This window comes from Macrobrachium nipponense, chromosome 30, assembly GCF_015104395.2.
Source record: "Macrobrachium nipponense isolate FS-2020 chromosome 30, ASM1510439v2, whole genome shotgun sequence".
Lineage (NCBI taxonomy): Eukaryota > Metazoa > Arthropoda > Malacostraca > Decapoda > Palaemonidae > Macrobrachium > Macrobrachium nipponense.
This window is the reverse complement of record NC_087218.1, coordinates 32,649,779-32,671,644: the sequence shown is the minus strand read 5'-3', so window position 1 is coordinate 32,671,644 and position 21,866 is coordinate 32,649,779. Positions and strand designations below refer to the sequence as shown.

General features: G+C 37.7%; 1 protein-coding gene across 1 annotated transcript in view; it reads right to left on the bottom strand.

Annotated features, from left to right (window-relative positions):
- The window catches only part of LOC135202409 (serine/threonine-protein kinase Genghis Khan-like), a 366,963-nt gene that overhangs the window by 43,665 nt on the left and 301,432 nt on the right, over positions 1-21,866 (bottom strand). Inside the window, 15 exon segments of the mRNA XM_064231803.1 lie at positions 9,703-9,793; positions 9,976-10,161; positions 10,663-10,851; positions 11,015-11,183; positions 11,314-11,415; positions 11,831-11,979; positions 12,326-12,461; positions 12,573-12,710; positions 12,830-12,956; positions 14,029-14,188; positions 14,331-14,679; positions 14,984-15,147; positions 16,456-16,488; positions 20,652-20,758; positions 20,940-21,212. Of these exon segments, the coding sequence (XP_064087873.1) occupies positions 9,703-9,793; positions 9,976-10,161; positions 10,663-10,851; positions 11,015-11,183; positions 11,314-11,415; positions 11,831-11,979; positions 12,326-12,461; positions 12,573-12,710; positions 12,830-12,956; positions 14,029-14,188; positions 14,331-14,679; positions 14,984-15,147; positions 16,456-16,488; positions 20,652-20,758; positions 20,940-21,212 (2,373 nt within the window).

The following is a 21,866-nucleotide window of genomic DNA, read 5'->3' as shown; positions in this document are numbered from 1 at the left end:
AAAACTTGTCGCAATGAATGAATGAGTTTAGATGGGACAAGTCTAGAATTATTCTTAATTTGTTTGAGTCTTTCTTTGGCACGCTGAACAAGCGCCCTTGAAACTTTAAGTTTCTGACTCTTGATACTACCCTCTTTTGAAGAAGTTCTTGGGTATACTCTACCAATTCCGCTATTGGTGTTTGGTAAAAGGTGTTGGATGGAGGAGGACCTTGAAACCAACTCCACCCCAGACCTTTGGTCACAATGCTCTGTGCCCAGTTGCTGAACCCCAACCGATGTCAGTAGAGGTACAGCCTCCCTCCTACCTGGGGATTCTCACCGATTTGCTGATGGACGGCCGCCTCGTGCTCTCCGGAAGCCTTTGCCCCGGTTGGTGGCTCTTCAGGTGCCCCGGTGATGGGAGGGACCCCTAGCTCAGCTGCCTCTAGCAAACCTATTGAATGCTTGAAATGACTGTGATTCATATGTCGCATTATAGGCCGGAGAGACTGCAAAGGAGGACGAAGCCTGAGATTGTTTTGCTGGCTGGGTTAAAAGCACAAACTGCTGTTTGCGGCTGTGCTTTGGATGTCGACGGTTGGGGTACTTGGGATACCGGAACCACCTGCATCAAAGTCTGTTGGGGAGCCTGGAAGGGCTGGAACTTCCTAGGTCTCTACTTCGATTTGGGATTCGATCCAGTGGACTCAGGTTTTTGTTTGGACACGAGTCCCCATCGAATATTCAGGCTCTGATTAACCCTAGATGCTTCAAACAGAACTTCGTTCACAGCGGAGGCGGGGAAGAGGTCCGTGCCCCATATGGATGAGGCGATCAGCTTGTTAGGTTCATGGCGGATGGTGGCTTCCGCCAGAACATGCTTCCTACAGTTACGCCGAGCTACCATGAAGTCATACAAGTCACATTGCATTGTATGCAGTAGTGACTTGGCCATGATTTTAAATAGCGTCTCTTGTCCGTAGATAAGAGACGCCATCTCAGTCATAGTCAGTGAACTGAGGGACCTGCTGAGCCTCATCCTAGTGTCGTATTCAGCTTGAATCAGGGCTTCTGATAGTCTAGGCAGCCTCTCGCTCAACAGCGTGTTACCGCAGTCCGGCTTGAGCTTGCCCACTGAGAAGGTGGCAGGAGCGTCCAAGTATTACTCAGCTGATCCAGGGAGCAGAAGGGAAGTCTGATCCGTCTCCCGGAGCTGAGGCATAGGCTCATCTTTCAGGACTGCCTGGACTGTTGCCTATGTCACTTTGGAGATGAATGGCAACGGGGTGTCCTCGTTTACAGTGAAGATTGTAAACGGGCTCTTGAATGCAGTGACTTTTGTGTTTGTACATTCCCATTCATCTAGGTTTCGGCGCCAAGCTTGTTGGGCTTGGTCCCAGGGGAGGATTACTGTTTCCTTCGGGACTTTATCCTCCCTGCTCATGGCAGCATCCGTTAGACGGACATAGCCTATGAAAGGGGGCTGGAGTCCCTCAGGATAGAACTCGAAGTCCTCTAGCCTTCGAGCTCCACAACCCTCAATAGTCAGCATACCCTCTGCGAACGGAGCGTGTGCTGCTACCCTCCATGGGTTGTTTGGTTTAAATGGAGGGAGATTGGACAAGTCCGGCATCAGCAATGCATGAGTTGCTTGGCCGGAATGTGCCTGTCCTGCTGCCATACTGTCTCGGAGACCAGACATCATGTTTTCCTGGGCTACTATCCTTTCCGACAAGGATTGGATGGTTTGGCCCGATGCTTCAAGTGTGTTGGACGCTATGCAAACATTTCTTGGAACTTGGACTGGACCAAGTCCCCAACCATGTTGCCCATCCGCTGCATGATGCATCAGGGTCAAAGGAGGGAGGCTGAGCCTTCTCCTTAGGAACCTTGGTCCTCGACCCCTTTGGTGGGGGAGTGACCTTTGGCTTGTCTGCCCCGGGGTTATGAGCCGGTGGCATAGTGACAAGCTTGGTTCCTGACCTTTTTGGCAGGGACTTTTGTTTAGACTTGAAGTCCGTCTAGCTTTTAACTTTAGGGGCCGCCAATGAAGACTTCGGTCTGACCGACTGAGGTCTATCGGCGAACCCCTGGAAGGAAGTAGAAGCCAAAGATGGACTAAAGGACAACCCTTGAGCCCCTACAAAACCTGCCTCGCTACCACTCTTATCATTGCCCATGTCGTCGATAGCCATGGGCTCGCGGTCCAAGTCGAGGGCTGCCACGTTCCCCACGACTTCCTCTGCGATGCCTTCCTCCGCCAGGAGTGCGACTGCTTCTTGGATCTTGGCGATCAGAGGAGCAGCCACTTCAGGGTCCACCACATATCCTTTCTTCACCCCTGGGAAGATAAGGGTGGCCATGTCCTGGGACAGGATGTAGGGTTGTCCCTTGGCGGAGTTACGTCCAAATCCGACAACCCATGCCTTCAGGGTGGATAAGGCAGCTTCTCGGACCGCCTGCACTCCCTGTAAGAGGGGTTATTATTAATACTTAACACTAGAGATAGACTTAACCTAGTATCATAGTGTATATTACAGTTTATTGATTCTCATTGTATCATTATGTAGAGTCCAAAGTGTTACATACCTCGGAGGTGACTTCATTCACCAAAGAATAACAAATAATGCAGTTCTTGTGGTGCCAGACAACGTAATCCTCAAGGCCAACTGCGCAGCCGACATGTACCCGGCAGACCACGTGCCCACAGGGTTCCTAGAGAACGGCGTTACACCCCTCCTCCAGACAACAGGTAACCTTTAAGTCAAATGATACATGAGTATCAACAACCACCTTCCGGAGCAGGTCCGAGGTCGTGTGCGGTATACTATTCCTGCCGGAGTAACTCCGGCATCAGCATATATAATGCACGATAACATGTCACCCTGTCACTACTAGCTCCGGCGCCCCGTGTATACTCATAAGAACATCCTAGACAGATAATGGGAACTAGGAATGACTCCATTGCAGCTCCGGTGACGCCAGAGCTACAAAATCTGACCGATTAAGTGGGTTCAAGCTGTCCTCCACGTTCCGGAGTGAGGGATATAACCCAAAATCAGATACAGGATGAAGAGCGAGACGTAACAGGTTGGATAGTTAAATACCTGGCGGAGTTGAAGACTCCACCGGTATAAATAACTGTGTATAGTAAGATAATAACTTACAACAGAATGTGGATGCTATATTATGTGTAATAAACCATGCATGCAAAAATGTAATCCCATAGACAGGCCGGAGTCTTTCACATATCCAAAGAAGCATAACTATCCCGAGGTCGGGTTCGGCTTACGCCGGAGCCCTGAGGCCGCCGGAGCGGGGTGGGAAGAGGTGGGCTTCATAGAGGGATACACTACCTAGTGGGTCGGGGTGTGTCCCACTCCCCCGCGCCTGGTGGCCAACCATGGCTCGGTCAAGCAGGGTTCCCCCCCTACACCACTAGCAGCGCGGCAGGGTACGGAGGCCTGCTCACCGAGTGTACCCTCCAGTGAACCCCCTTCTCCCTTATGGGTGACTTGGATGGCTATCTGAGGTAGCGTGAGCAAGTCGTCACTCCATCGAAGTGGGTGAGAGAGAGAGAGAGAGAGAGAGAGAGAGAGAGAGAGAGAGAGAGAGAGAGGTCGGTAGCAGGGCGGCTCGTACACGATCGACTGGAGACACTCCCAGCCGGGTGAACAGTCACACGGTGTGAGAGGCCAGTCAATCAAAGAAGGCCCATAGGCCAACTAGGTGGCGGCTACAAGAAAGTAACACATAACATAAATATCCTGTCCTAACATGGGGGGGAAGGAGCGAAATAAATATGGAGTGAGAGAGAAAGGAATGGTCCTTGCGAAACTAGGTTAAACGAACTCCAACGATTGGAAATGTTAGCCTAGAAACTCAGAGCGGCTTAGCCTAGATGCCGTAACGAATGTTCGAGGGGCAAACGGCCAGGGTGGCTCAAGGACGGAAAGGGCTACGTAGGGACCAGGGACCTTCCGTATATAAGGCAATCGAGTCTAAAAGATCCTATCTTACTGATAAACAAGGGTTGAAATGACAACCTACATGCAAGAAAGGAATGCGTACGCCACGACCCAAAGCATGCGGTTCGGAAGTAGGCTATCCCCATAAACAGACTAATAAAATAAACACATCAATGACAAATGCATCTTAAAATAAAATTAATTAGGGTACTGCTCAAATGCAATCGAGACCAATTAGTATGAGAGACCAATTGGTGCAAGAAAGCAGGGAATCATCACGCGGCTGGCGAGCCAAGAGAAGGCGGCACGGGAACGGCAACGCACGTGCTACCACTCTCACATATAACCTAAGATAACTTGGCTTAACATACCAAAAACCGTCTCAAAATGATCTCAAACATTAATTGCAGTACTTAACTTGGAAGCAGAACCTTGACGATCCATGATGATGAAAAAGTGGGATAGATCCAAACGAAAAACACAGCACAAGGAAAGAACGTGTGCAGCATGAACGGTGCTATCGAAAGGAATGAAAACAAAGGCACTAGTTGTAGTAGTAGCGGGTAGCGGGGCCTTAGATCGGCTCCTCTGTAGACGAGGGATATTGAGGAAGGGAGAGACTAAATGGCAAGGGACCTCTGGTAGTGGTTTCCACTCGCCCCAGATACCATACCGACACCTTTATTAAAGGTGAGCGAGCTAGTATACTCTGGCATTACCATGTTAATTTTTCTCTGGTATTTGTAGCAATACTTTACCTTAGAAATGAACACTAAAGGAAGCATTTCACGAAGCGACACAGGCTGAGCCCAGAAAACAAGTTTTGTAACATTAAATTCCATCCTATTCAACTTCTTTTCATTCTCAGGTATATGGCACCAGCACAAAGACTTTTTGAGCCTTTGTGCTACCTTTGGATGGCATTTCATTTAGATTTGGTCTTCTAGCAAGGATGGTGAAGTTTTCTGTCTATACTACTTTTGGTTCTGTCTATACTACTTTTGGTTCTGTCTATACTACTTTTGGGATTGCAATCAGATAATAAATATTTGAAACCACTGAATAAGAGGCCTCTAAAAAATTTTAGCCCATCAAATAATCTGCTATATCATAAGGATTATCTACCAAAAATAGTACAAAATATAAATTAAGCCCTTCTTGCCTTAAATGACAGTTTATACCATATTCAACAGATATGTACTATGGCTTTTCCAGGACATAACAACACACTGTATTGGTTACCTTTACTTAATCACAGCCTCATTTTATAATAAGGTAATGCTTTCACCCAAAGATCTGCAAACTTATGCCCATGCTGCTTTTGATTTACAAAAATTGCAGCTAACAAGTTCATAATGAAATTCCACATGAAGTTAAAAGACTACTCTCTTGAATAACAGTAACTGACTTCAGTCAGCAGAAATTGGCTAAATCTTCCAAATAAGTTCAGCAGTAACTAGACTAATTCTTTCATATAACAATCACCAAAGGGGAATTGTATGGAGGAAAATAGTCGTCACACAGTCAATTTTACAAGTACTAAGACAAATTGGAAATACCTGTTTTTTTGTTTGTTTTTTCAGTTACAAAAATAACTCAATATGTATACATACCACCATCCCACCTCTGCTGCTCGAGCAAATACCTTTAAATACTGTTGACCTCTTAATACCAACAACTTCAAGAAAAGTCATTTATCAGACCTTTCAATAACCAGAATTCAATGCAATTTACAGTTTTCAAACAAAGTTTGATATAATGTGAAAAGACTTCAAAGAGCTAAATGCATAAATATACTACAAGCAGACAATAACTATCATTGCATAAAATTAAAATACAAAACAAATTGGATATTATACTGAAAACCAAGAAAAATTCAGTGACCATGCTTAGGCAGGATAAAAACTCCAAGGAAAATATGTGCATATAAAAAAAAAAACGTGCAAATACTCTGAAGCACTAGCATGAAAAAAGGAAACTTTCGTCTGACTAACCTGTCTAACCGGCAGCTAAAACTGGTGGGACAATGAAAGAAAACAGAAAAGAGCAGGAGAAAATCAATATTCTTGAGCACAGCCTAAAATCCCTCCCTTAACCCTTTCGCTTATGACTCTTATGATAATTACATCTGTGGGCAGTGGCAGTGACATGAGCAGTAAACGTAAAATTTTTTATACTTCATTTGTTCAAAGATGCATACCTCCGACAGTTTTCAAGGTAGACTGCTCAATTTTGTTTCATTCTGCAGCTGACTACTTATTCTATACAATGGCATAAAAAAACCCTAAAAATATGTACATACTATGTAAGTGAAATAATGAACAGAAATTACAAAGGACTTAAAATCTGGATGAGATTCATATACATCATCGGTATGTGAAGGTCTTAAATTTGGGCGATGTTCATATATATCATCATATACATCATTGCTAAGCAAAAGAGCTAATATAACTAGATCTAGTTTTATAATGTTTGCCAGATTGGTGATAATTACAAACTCATGAGGTACCCTACAAGTAGACCTAACCTAACTGTGGATATAACTTTATCACAAAGATCCTACCTATCGTATAGGATTTTTGACCAAGGTAATATTTGCATAATAGGAATAAATATATTTGTATGTTTCCTAACACACAAAACTACATTTCATATACTATGGAGTATATATTTATTTGTATGGTGCTTTTACGTTTCATGGAACCACTGGTTATTCAGCAACGGGACCAATGGCTTTACGTGACTTCCGAACCACGTCAAGAGCAAACTTCTATCACCAGAAATACACATCTCTCACTCCTCAATGGAATGGCCGAGAATCGAACCCGCGACCACCGAGGTGGAACGCTAATACCATACCAACCACGCCGCTGAGGCGCTTTATGGAGATATAAACGTTATTATAGGACATTTCGCTTGCAATGACCTTCACCATCGTACATTTTCAAAACAGTATGTTTACCATGTTTCCAGAGACAGAAGTTTTCCCCCTTAGTTAAAGAAAAAAATAACGTTTGCCAATTATAAATTACAGAAGAAATGAGAAAGTTTGCAAGAATGTTTCACATCTGCTTTTATTACATACATTTATAAAAAAAAAATTCTCTCCAATGCAATTCAAAATATATATATCAAACCCAATGAAATTTAACATTACATTATCTGTATTTTCAAACAGTTCATCTACATCTCTCTTTTTCTCTTTCTTTCGTTTACTCCATTACCATTTGTTTATAAAGCTAGACTGAAAAACAGTACAAATTTGAGATAAGAGCAATAAAAATATTCTGTGCTCCCAAACAGTATGTTGGGGATAGTGTAACAAGAGAAAGTAACCATCTTCTGTTCTCATGGGATAAAGAAGTATGCTGGGGATTGTATAATCTCATCCCTTTCTCTCTTAAAACCTTCTTCCTATAAGATAAAACTCAATCACTTTTCTTGTGGTTAAACTTCACAGTTCTCTTTTGACCAAAAAGTCTCAAGTGAAGGACACAATGAGTCTGAAGAGACACCAGCAGATGACTTAGGCAATGAACATTTATATAAGATCTCTTTTGTGAACATGAACCACTGATCCATAAACCAACGGTGACAAATATAGAACATTAGCCAAGCTGAACACTGCTTGACCACTCCAAGATGAACACAGGATGTTTGGGGGGACTTGATGCAAGATGACAAGAACAACAAATCATCTTGTCCTGATAAACCATTACAATTAAGTTGAAGCATGGTGAGGAGAAGTAAATAATTAATACTAGGTTCCAGCACAAATGTAATGTCCCAGTTAGTAGTAATAAATCCAGAATATAAAATATTTATGAAACTCACAAGACTCCATAAAAAAATTAAGGAATAAAATCAAACTTCCCTTTGTTACAGAAAATCCTCTTGCCCAATGGGAAAATAATGATGAAAAATCAAATTATCCCCGAACTGCAAACTTAAACACAACACAGAAATGATAAGAGGTACAACTGTCCCCAAAAAGCAAACTTTAAATACAGAGCAAAGTCCAAAAGCATTAATTAAAGAGGAGAGTTACTGCATCCTCACAATAACCCCAAGATGAAGTGCCAGCTCCCAAACACACAATAGGCTGAAATTTATGCTACTGTAATTATCATCTTGAAAAGACACATTAACAAAGTGAATAAAACTGACCCCAGAATATAGAATGAATGAAGAAAACCGGGGGAACAAGGATGAAGAAGCATAAACAGCATCATCCCATGAAAGCATATACAGCAGCAGAGGCACTTGTATGCATCTCTGAGCAAGAGCATTGAGGTCTCTACCATCTACAACACTGAAAATTCACAAGACAGAGATCTTTATCAAAGGAGTTGAAGTTGATTAATGGAGTTGTGGTGAAGAGGAAATGTTTACTTGGGGTAAAAAGCCCATTCCATGCTAAAGGTGGCAATTATTCACAAACAAATGTTACAAAGTCAGTTAATTCTCATAAATCAGAATCTCCAAGAGTTGGTCTACTATTTAATTTAATCATAAATTCATTAACAACAAAATAATTGCCACAGTAATTATGCCATATTCTTTAACCAGTTCCTGCAACTAAAAACTTGGACCTAACCACGTTTTTCTGGATATATAAGAACTTATGAACCTTTAAAGAAGCTTTCTATACAACATAGAATCTTAAAATCAGATAATAAAGTATATAGAAACTAGCACCAAAAACAAACCACCAAATTGTAGTGATGTGCATTCTTGAGTAAAATTACATTTAGTAATCAAACTTGTATTTCATTCTAAAACTTAAAAAAATGGCAAAAATTGTGATTTTCTACTTGTGGTTACTAATCAAAAACATCTTTATCACAACGTACTATGCTTATAAAGCTCATTAGTGGATTCTAGCTTGTACAAGATTAATGTGTCTCAAAAGCAATACAGTAATCACAAAATTGTTTGAATATTTACACATGTAACACTAACAAAGCAAACTTCATATTGATCAGCCCACATCACTAAGTACTAATGATAAAGCTGACAGAACACACCAAAACTGTCACTTCGTATAAATCCCAAAAACCTAACAATACAAAAAAAGTGCATTCTATCACATTATCAGAAAACACAACAAAGACATGCACCATACGAACATCATCAAAACTAAATTTTGTGATTTTAATGATAATAAGAACACTAATCTGCAGAGAGCAACTTTTCTGAAGACCATATAAAGAGGAAATATGAAGACAGCAAAGAATAATTAACTTGATATGTAATGCCTACAAAAAACATGTTTAAATTGTTACATCAAAATTTATTATGACTGACAATTTCCTGGTACACCACTTTCATTCTGACAAAGCATACTTCAATGTAAAACTTCCTTACACTAATATTTATTATATAGTTTATAGTATAATTTATTTACTATTAATTCATTGCCAGTAATCAAACATGCATACACAGTTTACCTGATATTGTCTATAATATTACATACATCATTTGAATACAAGCAAGGAAATCCTTTCAAGATCATTGTTGAACATATAATGCGTAGCAATATTTAGATGATTGTTAAGCCCTAGGAATGTTCACGACTCAAATGCTTTACAGTAACAAATATATGAACCTTCAAGACAAACCAAGGTATTATGAAACAAATAAGATGAACCTTGGAGAGGCAGCTAGATATTATATATTCTGACATATCCACAGTAAAAAGAACCACAAGTCAAAAAACACCTATCAGCATCAAAGGATAAAAAGGTACTTACGTGCGAGTAGCTTTGCTGTTTTCCCGCATGGAGAATTTTCTTCTGGACTTTGGCCGTCCATTGGCATCTAAACCTGTCCTAACTATTTCCTCTGTGAAAAGAAAATTAAGTCAAAAAAGTTCATTTGAACTGATCCAAGAGCTAAAATAAGTCAGTACAAATCAAGAACAACAAAACCACCTTTACCTATCCGCAATATTTTCACTAATTTAGGTTTGCATTGTACAAATTTCAGCAGTCAGAATAACATTGTCTTGTATACAAAGCACTGACCTTTGTGCAAATTTCTGAGGTAGGCAACATGTGGGAGGTCGCTGATCATGACCATATTGAGGATGCCTGTGCGCATCAAGGGTTTGGTGCGCTTCAGGTTTATCGTCTGGACCCACTCTCCAGACAACACCTCAAACACATCAATATGAATATCACTGTACACTAGGAGGAGACCATCACAGACCGCTGCAAGATCAAAAGTTTTACATGACTTACAAGACTACAAAGGCAAAACAGAGGTACAATTATACAAACAATAAAAAGAATTTTCAAATAACAAAATTAATAGCTCCTCTTATAAGTTGTAATCCTAGTGATTTCATCTTCATATATAACAACACTGGTATTAGACTTTGATTTCATCTACATATATAACAACAGTAGTAAAAATCTGAAAAACATAAAACATTAGAAACTTGTAAACGACCATTTCTGTAATGATCATTTATTTCTGCATGTAGAGAGAGAGCAAGATCCAACATATTTCAGCAACGATCATAATTAAACAAAGATGAAGAAAATAATCATCTATAAAATAAATTAATTATGTACCTTCTTTTGCCATGAAAATTTTAGGAATATAATTAAGAAGAGTAAGTGAAAATGATTCATAACTACCTTTTATTCAGGAAATAAACTCAACATGAAATGACAGAATGAAAATGGAAGGTCACAAAGAAAACTCACCAACAGCAGTTGGTATTGCTGGATACATTATCTCCTTCTCTCGACTCTTACGGCCTGAGGAATCTACATAAACAGCTAGGAGGTTAAAGACGAGGAGGTACTCTCCTCTACTGACTTCAATACAGCTTAAAGCTTCACACTGAGTCATAGAGAGGAAGCCCAGGGATTGGCTTTCAGGATGTACCAAGGCTGTGGAAGACGAATTATTAAAATAACGACAAATAAACAAAACCATAAAGGCCACTATAATCATGTACTGTATAACACTACAAACAATCTTCTGAGCCAGCCCTAAAAGAGCTAAGATTATTAGCTCAGTAACTGAGCCTGTTTAACCTATCAAAAAACTTACATAGAGGTTGCTGATCACCAAGGATGGAGTAAATAGTAAAGGCAGACTGGAAGCCCACTGCTAACCGCCCATCACCCAAGATGTCAAGACTCTGAGGTGGCTGAGGCAGCAGTATAGAGCGAAAAAGTTTGTGACGACCTTTTGCTCTGTTTATTTCGTAAATAATGATCTGAAAAATGTAAAAATATTGGTTACTGGTTGCATTTCATAATGTTGCAAGATCATAAATACATCAGCAAAATAAGACATTTTTAATTCATTGTGATTACTTCACCAATTCCTTCTAATTCTTTTCTTACTTGTCTTTTGACTGCTACACAAAGACAGTAAGTGAAGTTATGACTTGCAGGCGTACGAAATTTTCCGGTTGTGAATGCAATGGCACCTTTGGTTTCTGCAACCTGAAATGACAATCAGATTATCCATAATTTCACACTGTTCAGTTCTTGCCTGCAATAATTAATTTACTTTGCATATTTTATGTATAAAACTGACAAAAACTGCAGACCACAATCAAAGTACTTTCAAACATCTTTGCATCATCTTTCAGTGAATGTATGTATAAAAAATTAATCAATAAATATTGTAGCAACCCTACAATCTGGAAATGTGACTAACTTGTCATGCAAACAAGCAAGGTTTTACACCACTTTATTCAACTGTGATAAAACATCAAACTGATGTACTATTTAGACTGCTAATTACATTAAATTCTCAAATGAAGTGTAGTAAAGGTTGTCATATAAACAAATAAAACACAGGAAATGATAACACAAACACTTAATCAGTTGCCAAGAATACAATAAGGTACCCTACCTTAATCCATTCTACATCATCCCCACAAAGCGCTCGAACTGGTACCAGTTTTACTTGACGCTGTCTTCCTGCTATGACCATGATCAACTGCTCTTCACTGATATAATCAATACTAACTATTTTCTTGCTATCACCGATACGTGCTATTTCTAGAAAATCAAAAACACAGTCATTACAGCTCATGAATGTTCCTTCTCTCATCATAAATTAAGATAAAACTATAACTATAAAGTTGAATCTTGTGAAAAGATAATTAATCATACCATTTACAATAATAATCACGTATCATTCATAAAAATATACATATATAAAAATATAATAAAATCTTTCATTGAAATTGTTTGACATCTAATATGCACACACTGTTGACACTAATTGACTTCTAGAGCATCAACAGTGTCCCAAGAAAACAAATTTTCCATGTTTACTTAAAATACGTTTATTCAAAGAAGATTATCTCTATCTCAAATTTCTTCACTATGGCCAAACACTTACCACAGTTATCTAAATCTATACAGAAGAGACCTTCTTCAGCCCCTACAAGAAGACGATCAGGATCAATGACAGTGCCACAAACGGCATTCTTGATTAAAGTCACACTTCCATCAACAACCTCATGTGCACTGAACACCTGCATGGAAAAAAATACTTTCAAAAGGGTTCTATATAGCTTGAAAATTGAAATCCAGTAGCCACAATCAATACAAAAAAAAATAAATTAAATAAAAAATTCACCACCAACCTGTCTATTGGGTAATCTATTTCTCTTGAGAATTCGATGTAATTCATTTAATGCTACAACCCACTTTGTCTTCTCGTTTTCAGTGTCAGCCAGCATAAGCGTGTGGTGCCTTACCCCAACCATAGAAGATGTTGTTACCTGTTGAAATGGAGTTTACCATTTTAATGTAAATTAAAAATGGTAGATTTAGTTATCCTGAAGATGTAAGGCAAAAAAATTACCAAGCAATTTTTACTTGTTACCAAAAAAGTACTTACCCTAAATATACAAGGAATATCTTTTTTATTTGCGTGAATGACATCTGAATCCCTGACAGTGGAAACCTCAAACTGGTCATCTCTCATGTCTAGGACGGTGCTTACCCATACACTCGGTAATGCATTCCTGGTTGGAAAAACAAATCAAATAAGAGAGGCAGAACAAACAATTGTAGACATATTTAAACATTAGAGTTTTATGTATGGGGCTAATTGAAGTCTATCAATATATGTTCTCATGCTACTTATAATTGCAACATTTAAATTCTTTAATGACGACTGATTACAGCATTAGTAATTAAACTAATTATCATTACTTAAACTTATTCCCATTCGTAATGCAATTATGGGAAAGAATTTCAAAGCTTCCAAAACTGATTCATTAGTCTATAAAAGAGAAACCAGCATATAAGACATAAGAAGGATAATACACGCAAGATATAGAAAAACGGAAGACTTCTGTATTTCAGAGTTAACATAATGTACTACCTTGGGAACTAAGAAGTAAATTTCACTTTAATTTCTTAAGTTTTTTTGTTACTAAACTGAATTAATGACATATTGTTTTGTTTCAATTATGTGTACACACCTTCCATAATGATGACTAATGGTATGCATTAAGCTTTATGCCCTATCACAAATTTCACCACACAGCAAACTGCATTTCTCAATTCAAATCAACAATCAACAGGATAAATAAGGTATGTCAGAAATATTTTCACAGTTTCTGAAAAATAAAGACAAAATACTAGTACTACCTTATGCAGTTGAAAACAAAGTTCACAAGTGAAAAAGAAAGGATGAGAACTTCCTTTCCCTGGCATCTTACCATAAATAACAATAAACCTGATAAACACAAATATACTTTAAATTCATTTGCATCGATGGCAACAACTACTTTAATGCTTATAAAAGGGGAAAAATATAAAACTAACAGCCCTTTTCCATGCAGCTTTTGCCCTTTTATCTAATTTTATATGTTTTCATAAGGAAACTTAACGCATTCAAACTGTTCTGTAATATGTCAATAATCAAAACGTTCAAAATTCATAAACTATATTACTCAAAAATCAAGAATGAATTACCCAGTTTGAGAGAGAGAGAGAGAGAGAGAGAGAGAGAGAGAGAGAGAGAGAGAGAGAGAGAGAGAGAGAGAGAGAGAGAGAGAGAGAGAGAGAGAGAGAGAGAGAGAGACTTACCTATCAGGAGATATGTCATAGAGAAAGAGCTTAAAGTCACAAACAACCACAAACTGTCGTGACCAGCCCTTTTTAACACCACCAGGTTTCGGCACTTTTACAAAACCTTCATATGCAGTGCCAATACCTCTAGTTGGATCAATACCTAAAGGTCTTTTAGCTGTAATAAAAAGAAAAGAACAAAGTAAAAAATGAATAACTACATTTATTAAAAATGTGCTTTTCAATGTTTTCAAGAAAATCTCAAGTTTTCACTAGGAACCCCATACAATACATATAAATAAAAATTTGTCTAAACTTACTTTGGTCAGGAGGTACTGGACAAATCTGGGGAACTTTGTCTTTACACGTAGTGTGACAGGCAAATCCACAGACTTCGCATACTACTCCTTGACGAGTAAGCCCAACCATGAGTGACGTACAATGAGAACACTTAATGGGATTTGAAAAGCTTCGTACAATGAACTGATGTGCTTTCTGCTTCATCATATGTGGTGAAGGGCCACCACCACTACTACTACTGCCTCCTGAGAAACCAGAAGCATGTTGGTGGTGGGCCACAGTCGGCATAACACCAGGAGGAACGTTCGGAGTTGTTTGAGGCAGTGGTGGCAGGGGACGAGACTCCATATTTGGGGAACCAAGTTGTTCCTGTCATAAAATGCATCTACATTACAAATATAGGATTCTAAAGGAAATTAGCTAATAAAATTATTCATAAACCAAAGTAACATTCACAAATATAGAGAAAAGTTCATTTAGTGCAGCTTTTCCACTCAAGTCCTTCCAAGCAATTAAGTACACACTATCAAAATTGCATAAATATTGTCATTATTATACTGTTCCTAACATCATACCATGATTATTTTATAACAGTTTTAATAATAAATATTGTGCTTGCATTCTTATGAGCTTCAATAAGTATCCAGTTGCAGCAAGAACAGCAGAATACAACTACCTGACTAACAAAAGACCGTGATGATGCAAGGGAGGGAACAGAAGGAGCTCTATTGTCTTCCACGTCCCCTTCCTCTGATTCTAACGACCCACCTCTCCTGAGAGAGGTTTCTTTTAAAAACTGCTCCAGGAAGGACATCTGCGAAGGTGGACGTTCCAGCACTGTTACGGGTAAAACACAAGCAATGAAAATATGGTTCATGAATGTACTGCATGATTTGGACCTCCAAAAATCCCAGTGAGCAGCCAATTTCTCTCTGCTTCACAATGACAGTTTTTGAGGGGAAGAGCTTATACATTTCACACACAGATTAACAAAATTATTTTGATACAGTAAGTCTTGCAAAACAATAACTAATATTCCTGTTAGATATATTTCAAACAAAATAATGTTCAAATGAAATAAATAGGGTTGGTAAGTTCTATTTACTACAAAATATTCTAAACTGAAGATTTATTACAAAACGCAACAATGTAGGTATAAATTCAACTAATACTTATATATTTATAAAGCTGCAATGTAAAAGTACTGCATAATTACTAGGTAAGGAATTCCTAACCTGGGTAGGTTTTTTTGCAAATCAAACTGCTATTGGTACGCATTGCATTTCAATAATTTTCTATCAAAATTATTTACAGCACAGCAATACTCTAATTCTTTCAAGCAGCAAAACTTTCACCAAAAATGAAAATAAAATCTTTGATAATCTTACCAAAACCAAACATACTTCTTCCGATAGAGCCTATGAAAAATACGTAATACTAAGATTAGACATGCACTTATCGTCATTTAAAACAAAAAAGGTTTTAACTTAATTTTCAAATGTCACGAAAATCTAAACAAAATCCACAAACTCCCATGTTCCAATACTAAGATCCAGCAAATAAAAGAAAAATGAAATGTTGAAAGTCAAGAGATCTATAACAAATGCTCATAGGCACAAATTAGTAGTTAGCTGGATGCATTGCACAACAATAATCCTCAACATGGTCAAAATTCTGAAAAAACCATGAAATTTTATCAATCAAGGATATGAAAGTCTATCAATAGCTTTAAAGTGGTGGGGCTCAGTAGGAGAACAGTTTCAGAATTATGACCGCAGATTCCATCCACCCAACAAGAGTGCAAAATTTTGGGTAGGTCACGTAGCCAGCAGGTTTTGGTATACAGTGAGTATTGTCATTCCAATCACAGCTTTTGGTTCGAATTGCAATTAAATGAAAACTGGCAGATTACTACTATTAGCAAGGTACTGAGACTGTGAGAAAGCAGTCCTTTTAGTTCTAGCACCAGACACCAAAACCTTCGCTGGGAGACAAAAAGGGAAAAGGAACAGCCACGCGTAATATAATTATTGATAGCTGTAATGTGTATATGGAGGGATGTTTGGTGGGGTAATTCAGGGATGATGAGAAGGACAAGACAGAGGTATGGGATCACCAAAATGGGGCTCAGTCACAGTACATTACCAAACTTTCGAGTCTTGCGTTCCTGCGTGGCAGCTGCATGTGCGTGCGTGCGATCAGAAATAGACTTTCGTGAGAAGGATGAGGAAACCCCAGAGGCAGCTAGTGAGCCCAATTAATAAGGGCAATTTGTCTGCAGCGCCGCCCAAGGAAGATGATAACTGGGTCAGTGAGGGACCTCCAAGACACACAAGAGAAACCCACTAAAGCCAACAATAAAACAAGATTGGAGGCATATATATATATATATGCTTAGATACGTCTTACGCCTTCTGGATATGGAGCTTCTTTTTAAAATCAGTGGAATTTCACTTACACCCAACATTTCAACTACTAACCAATGAGGCAAAGAATAGCATCTAGATTTTTTTTTTTTTTTTTTTGCATTGAACAGAAGTCAGTAGAAGTGGCTCTTACCTGCTAACATTCAACTCCCTTATTATTTACATAATTGGTAGAAAAATGAGAAAAAATAACATGAAAAAAATCATACTCATATATTACATATCATCAAAATATGGATGGGGAGGACTTATGGAATGAAGCTACACACACCTAATCATATAACACCAAAATAATTCTTTAGATATCTGATATTTTTCACTTCTTCAAAATAGTTACCTCTTTTTACAGTAACAAAAAACATGAGGCAACAATTATCTAAAAGTATGAATGCCTCAGAGGTAATCTTTGATAATAATAGTATAAAAACTGCTAACAGTAAAAAACAATATAGTACATTCCTGACATGATAAAAATTATGAATTTGGGAAATGAAGTTCTGAAGACACCAAGTAGTAACTATTAATCTACTTTGAGCTGAAAAATGTGGTAACTATCTAGATTATAGAAATACTGTATTACTGCTTGGTTTAACTCAACTAGCACTCACCAGAGCTAGTCTCAGCTTCCATTTGAATGGCTAAATCACAGACATCTATTCCAGACTAGGGGACAATACAATATTAAGCTTAATCCAAAGTTAATAAAACAAATTCATGTAAAAAAGTAGCTGGGCTAATCATCACACCACTGTCCAAAAAGGCGCAAAAGCAATTATGATAAAAAAAAAGATTGGCTATTGTTTGCTAAAAGGCTATTATTCCACAGACAGCTAAGCAAAACATCTCGTTTTCAGGGCGTGACATTTCATAGATGGATCCCAACACATGATCATGTATCATGTATATATACTCAATAATTCCAAAGAGTGGTTTGAGGTTATCCCTCCTTCTGACCCAATTATCAATGTGGCGATGCTTTTAACTCTAAGAGATGTCTCACTCATCACCCTACAGTTTGATGCCACGTTTTACCTCCCTAACTTTGCTTTCTAAAAGTTATTCCATCTTTCCAAAAAAACTGACAGCAAAAAGCTCTGGGCAATAGTGAGACATTCTCTGAATACTGAAACCATGCAATGTGACATGCCAGAGTAAGGTTTCACAGATGCCTTTCATTAAGAGACAGAGACCAGAGAGCAAAAAGCTGAATGCATAGTTGGACTTTCCAAATGAGAAAATCAATAAAAATGAAAAAATAGGACACAAAAAGAACTGCACTTTGTAACATACTTTGAATACTACAGTTTGAAATGAAAATGGTCACAAGTAGTTCTTGACAATCAAAATGCGAAATAACTTACACTGAACAAGACACAACACAACTTTATGCTAATAAGGTGCTCTGAGCCCCACAATTCTGAATGGCATAAAAGACAAGAGAAATATAAATAACATCTGGTTAATAACTTCTCAAAGATGTCAAAGAAAAATGTACAATGAAAGACAAAACAGAAGGAGAAATACATAGTACTTGAGAATAAAGTTAAAAATAAACCCCAGAGATGTTTCATACTTAGGTCTACCAGAGCTCGTTAATAAACTCTACATACACTAAAAATAATCAAGCTTAACATGGTAAAGATATTATTTCTCTATTTTCAAGGCACTGTAATTTTCTACTTTGTTTACTTTCTCAGTACCAATACAGTAATGCACTCTATTTTGAATATGAAAAGTAGTGTAAATTTATATCGGGACTGGAACATAATAATTTGTAAATATAAGACTCTCTAAACTGTCAAAATAAAGTCCAAGTTTACCATGTCAAGATAATTGTCCAATACATGTTTGACACCATATACAAAGATTTAACTCTCTCATGAAGCTTGGCTATGCAACGAGAGTTAATGTCAGACTAGTTGAAATTCCTAGAGAATAAGACTTGGTTTTCAAACACGCATTAGGGTTGAGATATCTCCCTGAAAAAGCACAGTAGCAGCTGAGAAGCTTTTCAGTGTGAGTATTATTTCTACGTGATTAATCCAAGGACAACACCAGCAACACAAAAAGCAAAAGTCCAAATTGTCACTAAAACAGAAAAATAAAAACAATTGTGAAAGCCTACAAATAAATTGTATCATGAGTACCTCGAAGTCCATTTAATGTTGTCAATTTCTAACAATCCATTGCATCACTGTGCAAAAATGTATACTATGAGACAGTTCAAAACAAGATAAGCAATAATAAAATAAAATGTATAAAAACACACGTAATGTAAGAATGGCATCACAAATACTGTACCTGGAATAAAATAGATTCATAGAGCATGAAAATTTATAAGAATAAATGTTACCAGTGAGATGTATGACTGCAAAAACCATCTGTATGTATAGCTAGCACAACCCCTTTTCATATCCAACCCCGAACTGACTATCAGTACCAACTAAAAGCAGATTAACTACAGTCATCAAATTCATTTTAATGACCACGTACTGTATGTAAAATACATATTCTGTATAGTGAATGTACATCTCAATACATGAAGAATTTCCAATGTGCTTACTCTTCAAGTAGTAGAATCACCAGCAATCATGAGCTACCAGTTCAAGCACTGGCAGTTCATAGCCCAGAAATGTAACCGATTCAAGAAGAAATCTTATCAATTAAAAAATTGTACTCCATCCCACCAATAAACCATTCCTATCTGAGAATATATTTCACCAACACTTGCATCCATTAGGTCATTAGAAATCATACACATAAAGTACTAACCAAAGTCAGCAATTACTGTCTTTGCGCTAAACTGAACAACACAGTAGTTTTTGGTATATGCAAACAAACACTAACCAGGGTTTGTAAACAAGGAAAATAACTGTTGATTCACAGCCACTAATGAACTATCTCATTTGCTAATGTATATTCATCAACAAAGAACTTTGTTAAAATATTGAAGAACAACCATACAGAAAAACACCACATCTGGTTTCAATATCTAAAAGATGGTATTTGATCTCCATTCTCCCGCCATGACTACTTTTTGCCCAGTACTAAAATTCATCACAGCACTATTGCTTCCAATTGGTTCAGAAAGAACAGCACCAGCAATAGATCTAGTATTCTTTAGCAAATTAAAAGAGGAAGAAAGACACCAACATGAAATTAACCACCACTGACAGTGAAGAGTATTACTGGCAACAAGATGGATTATTTATTAAGACATTAATTCTCAGACTGCAATGTGACTTTCCTCATAACTAGTAAGTATACAACAAAATTATTACCTTGCCTGTCTGGGAGTCTCTCCATACTCAAAAAACATCATCATTTCTGTTATTTCTCATATTTCTCAACTACTAGTATATCCAAAAGTACCATCACACAAAACTAAGTCCATACATAAGTATGAAGAACTTTCCCACAGAACCATAGATAAGGGATTTCTCAAAATATCACCCAAATGACAACCTCAATATGACCTCGAGATGAAACTTCCCTCCTCCTAGTCAAAATAACACATTACAAAATAAGCGTTTGATATTGAGTTTATGGACACCTTGTTGTCTTTTAGAAAATTTCCTTTGATGAAAATAAACTTTGTAACTAGGAAACAGGCTTATGCACAAAGCACAAACTACTGCTTTCCTGGGCCTACTTTTCCTCTACAAATTCCTGCAGCAACATTAAAAACTTTAATTAAGAAATAATGACTTAACAGTGTAGCATCCCAACATTCCGATTCTGTTGAAAATTGTAAAAGAATAATTCAATGATACTTTGTCTGTATGATGATGATAAAATGCTAAAGATTCAACACCAGGACTTCAATGATAAAACAAGAGGCATGTTTAGAAAAATCATAATTTTGCCTAAGCTAAATAAACCAGAAAAAGCATAACACAGGCCTAGACTACTTACAGCCCTCACCAGCTTCTAATCTCGTCTGTAATTCGCGAATCTGCTTCTCCTTTCTCATGTTCTCCCTTGACACATTTTCATACCTCTGCTTGAATTCCCGGACATCCCTGAAAGAAGTGTTAGATTGGCCTCAGTAACATCTACCAGGTAATTTTCAATCTTAAAGAATGACTGCATTATTATACACTTATAATGACAAAAAGGAAATCGTAAGTACTGATTTTAAAAATTTATTCCCTCCATATAATACTGATATCTAATTCTAGCAACAAGAGCCAAAAATCTTACTTCTGTGATGCAACAAGATCAGCTCGCACTTTGCTAAGTTCTTCTGATATGGCTTGTTTTGCTTGAATTTCAGAATTCAAAGATGACTGCAGATTCAGTAACTCCATCTTGTCCAGTTTCTGAGAGCGCCTATTCCGCCAGTTCTTCTCTGGGTGGGTTAATATAGAACAACCACCTCCTACTACACCTGATACTTTAAGCGACTCAAGTTCTTCTGTCATGCGTGTTGCTAATGCCTGAAGATAGCCACGTGCATCTTTCTCGTCACTAACCCTGAAGACACGAAATTCAAGTTGACATTTTAGAACACTTAAGTATTTCATTTATTTCATTAATGACAGCACAAAACAAATAAAATAGTACTATTCTCTTTTAGAGATGAGATGAAAATATATAAAACTAGAGAATACTGCTGCACTGACTACATAAAATTATAAAAAACCGAAATGTCCTCTATTGCCATTACAAGCTGCCACCAGTTACTGTTGGTATCAGTTACCAGCATTTAGGTCTTATATTACTATTGTATTATTTTGGAAAAATCAGCGGAGGGCAGGGGTAGGATTATTTTGCCTATTTAACTCAATTGAGAATGATTTTCTTGCTTCTATACAGTATAGTGTAAATTAATCTCTAGAACCCCTATTCATATGTTAAGAATACCTTAGTTTTACCAAACCACTGAGCTGATTAACAGCTCTCCTAGGACTGGCCCGAAGGATTAGATATTTTTACATGGCTAGAAACCAATTGGTCACCCAGAAACAGGACCTACAGCTCATTGTGTTAGCAGAACCACATTACATCGAGAAATGAATTTCTATCACCAAAAATAAATTCCTCTGATTCCGCATTGGCTGAGCCAAGAATCAAACTTCGGACCACTGGATTGGTAGCCGAGTGCAAAAATTACACTTCCAACAAGGA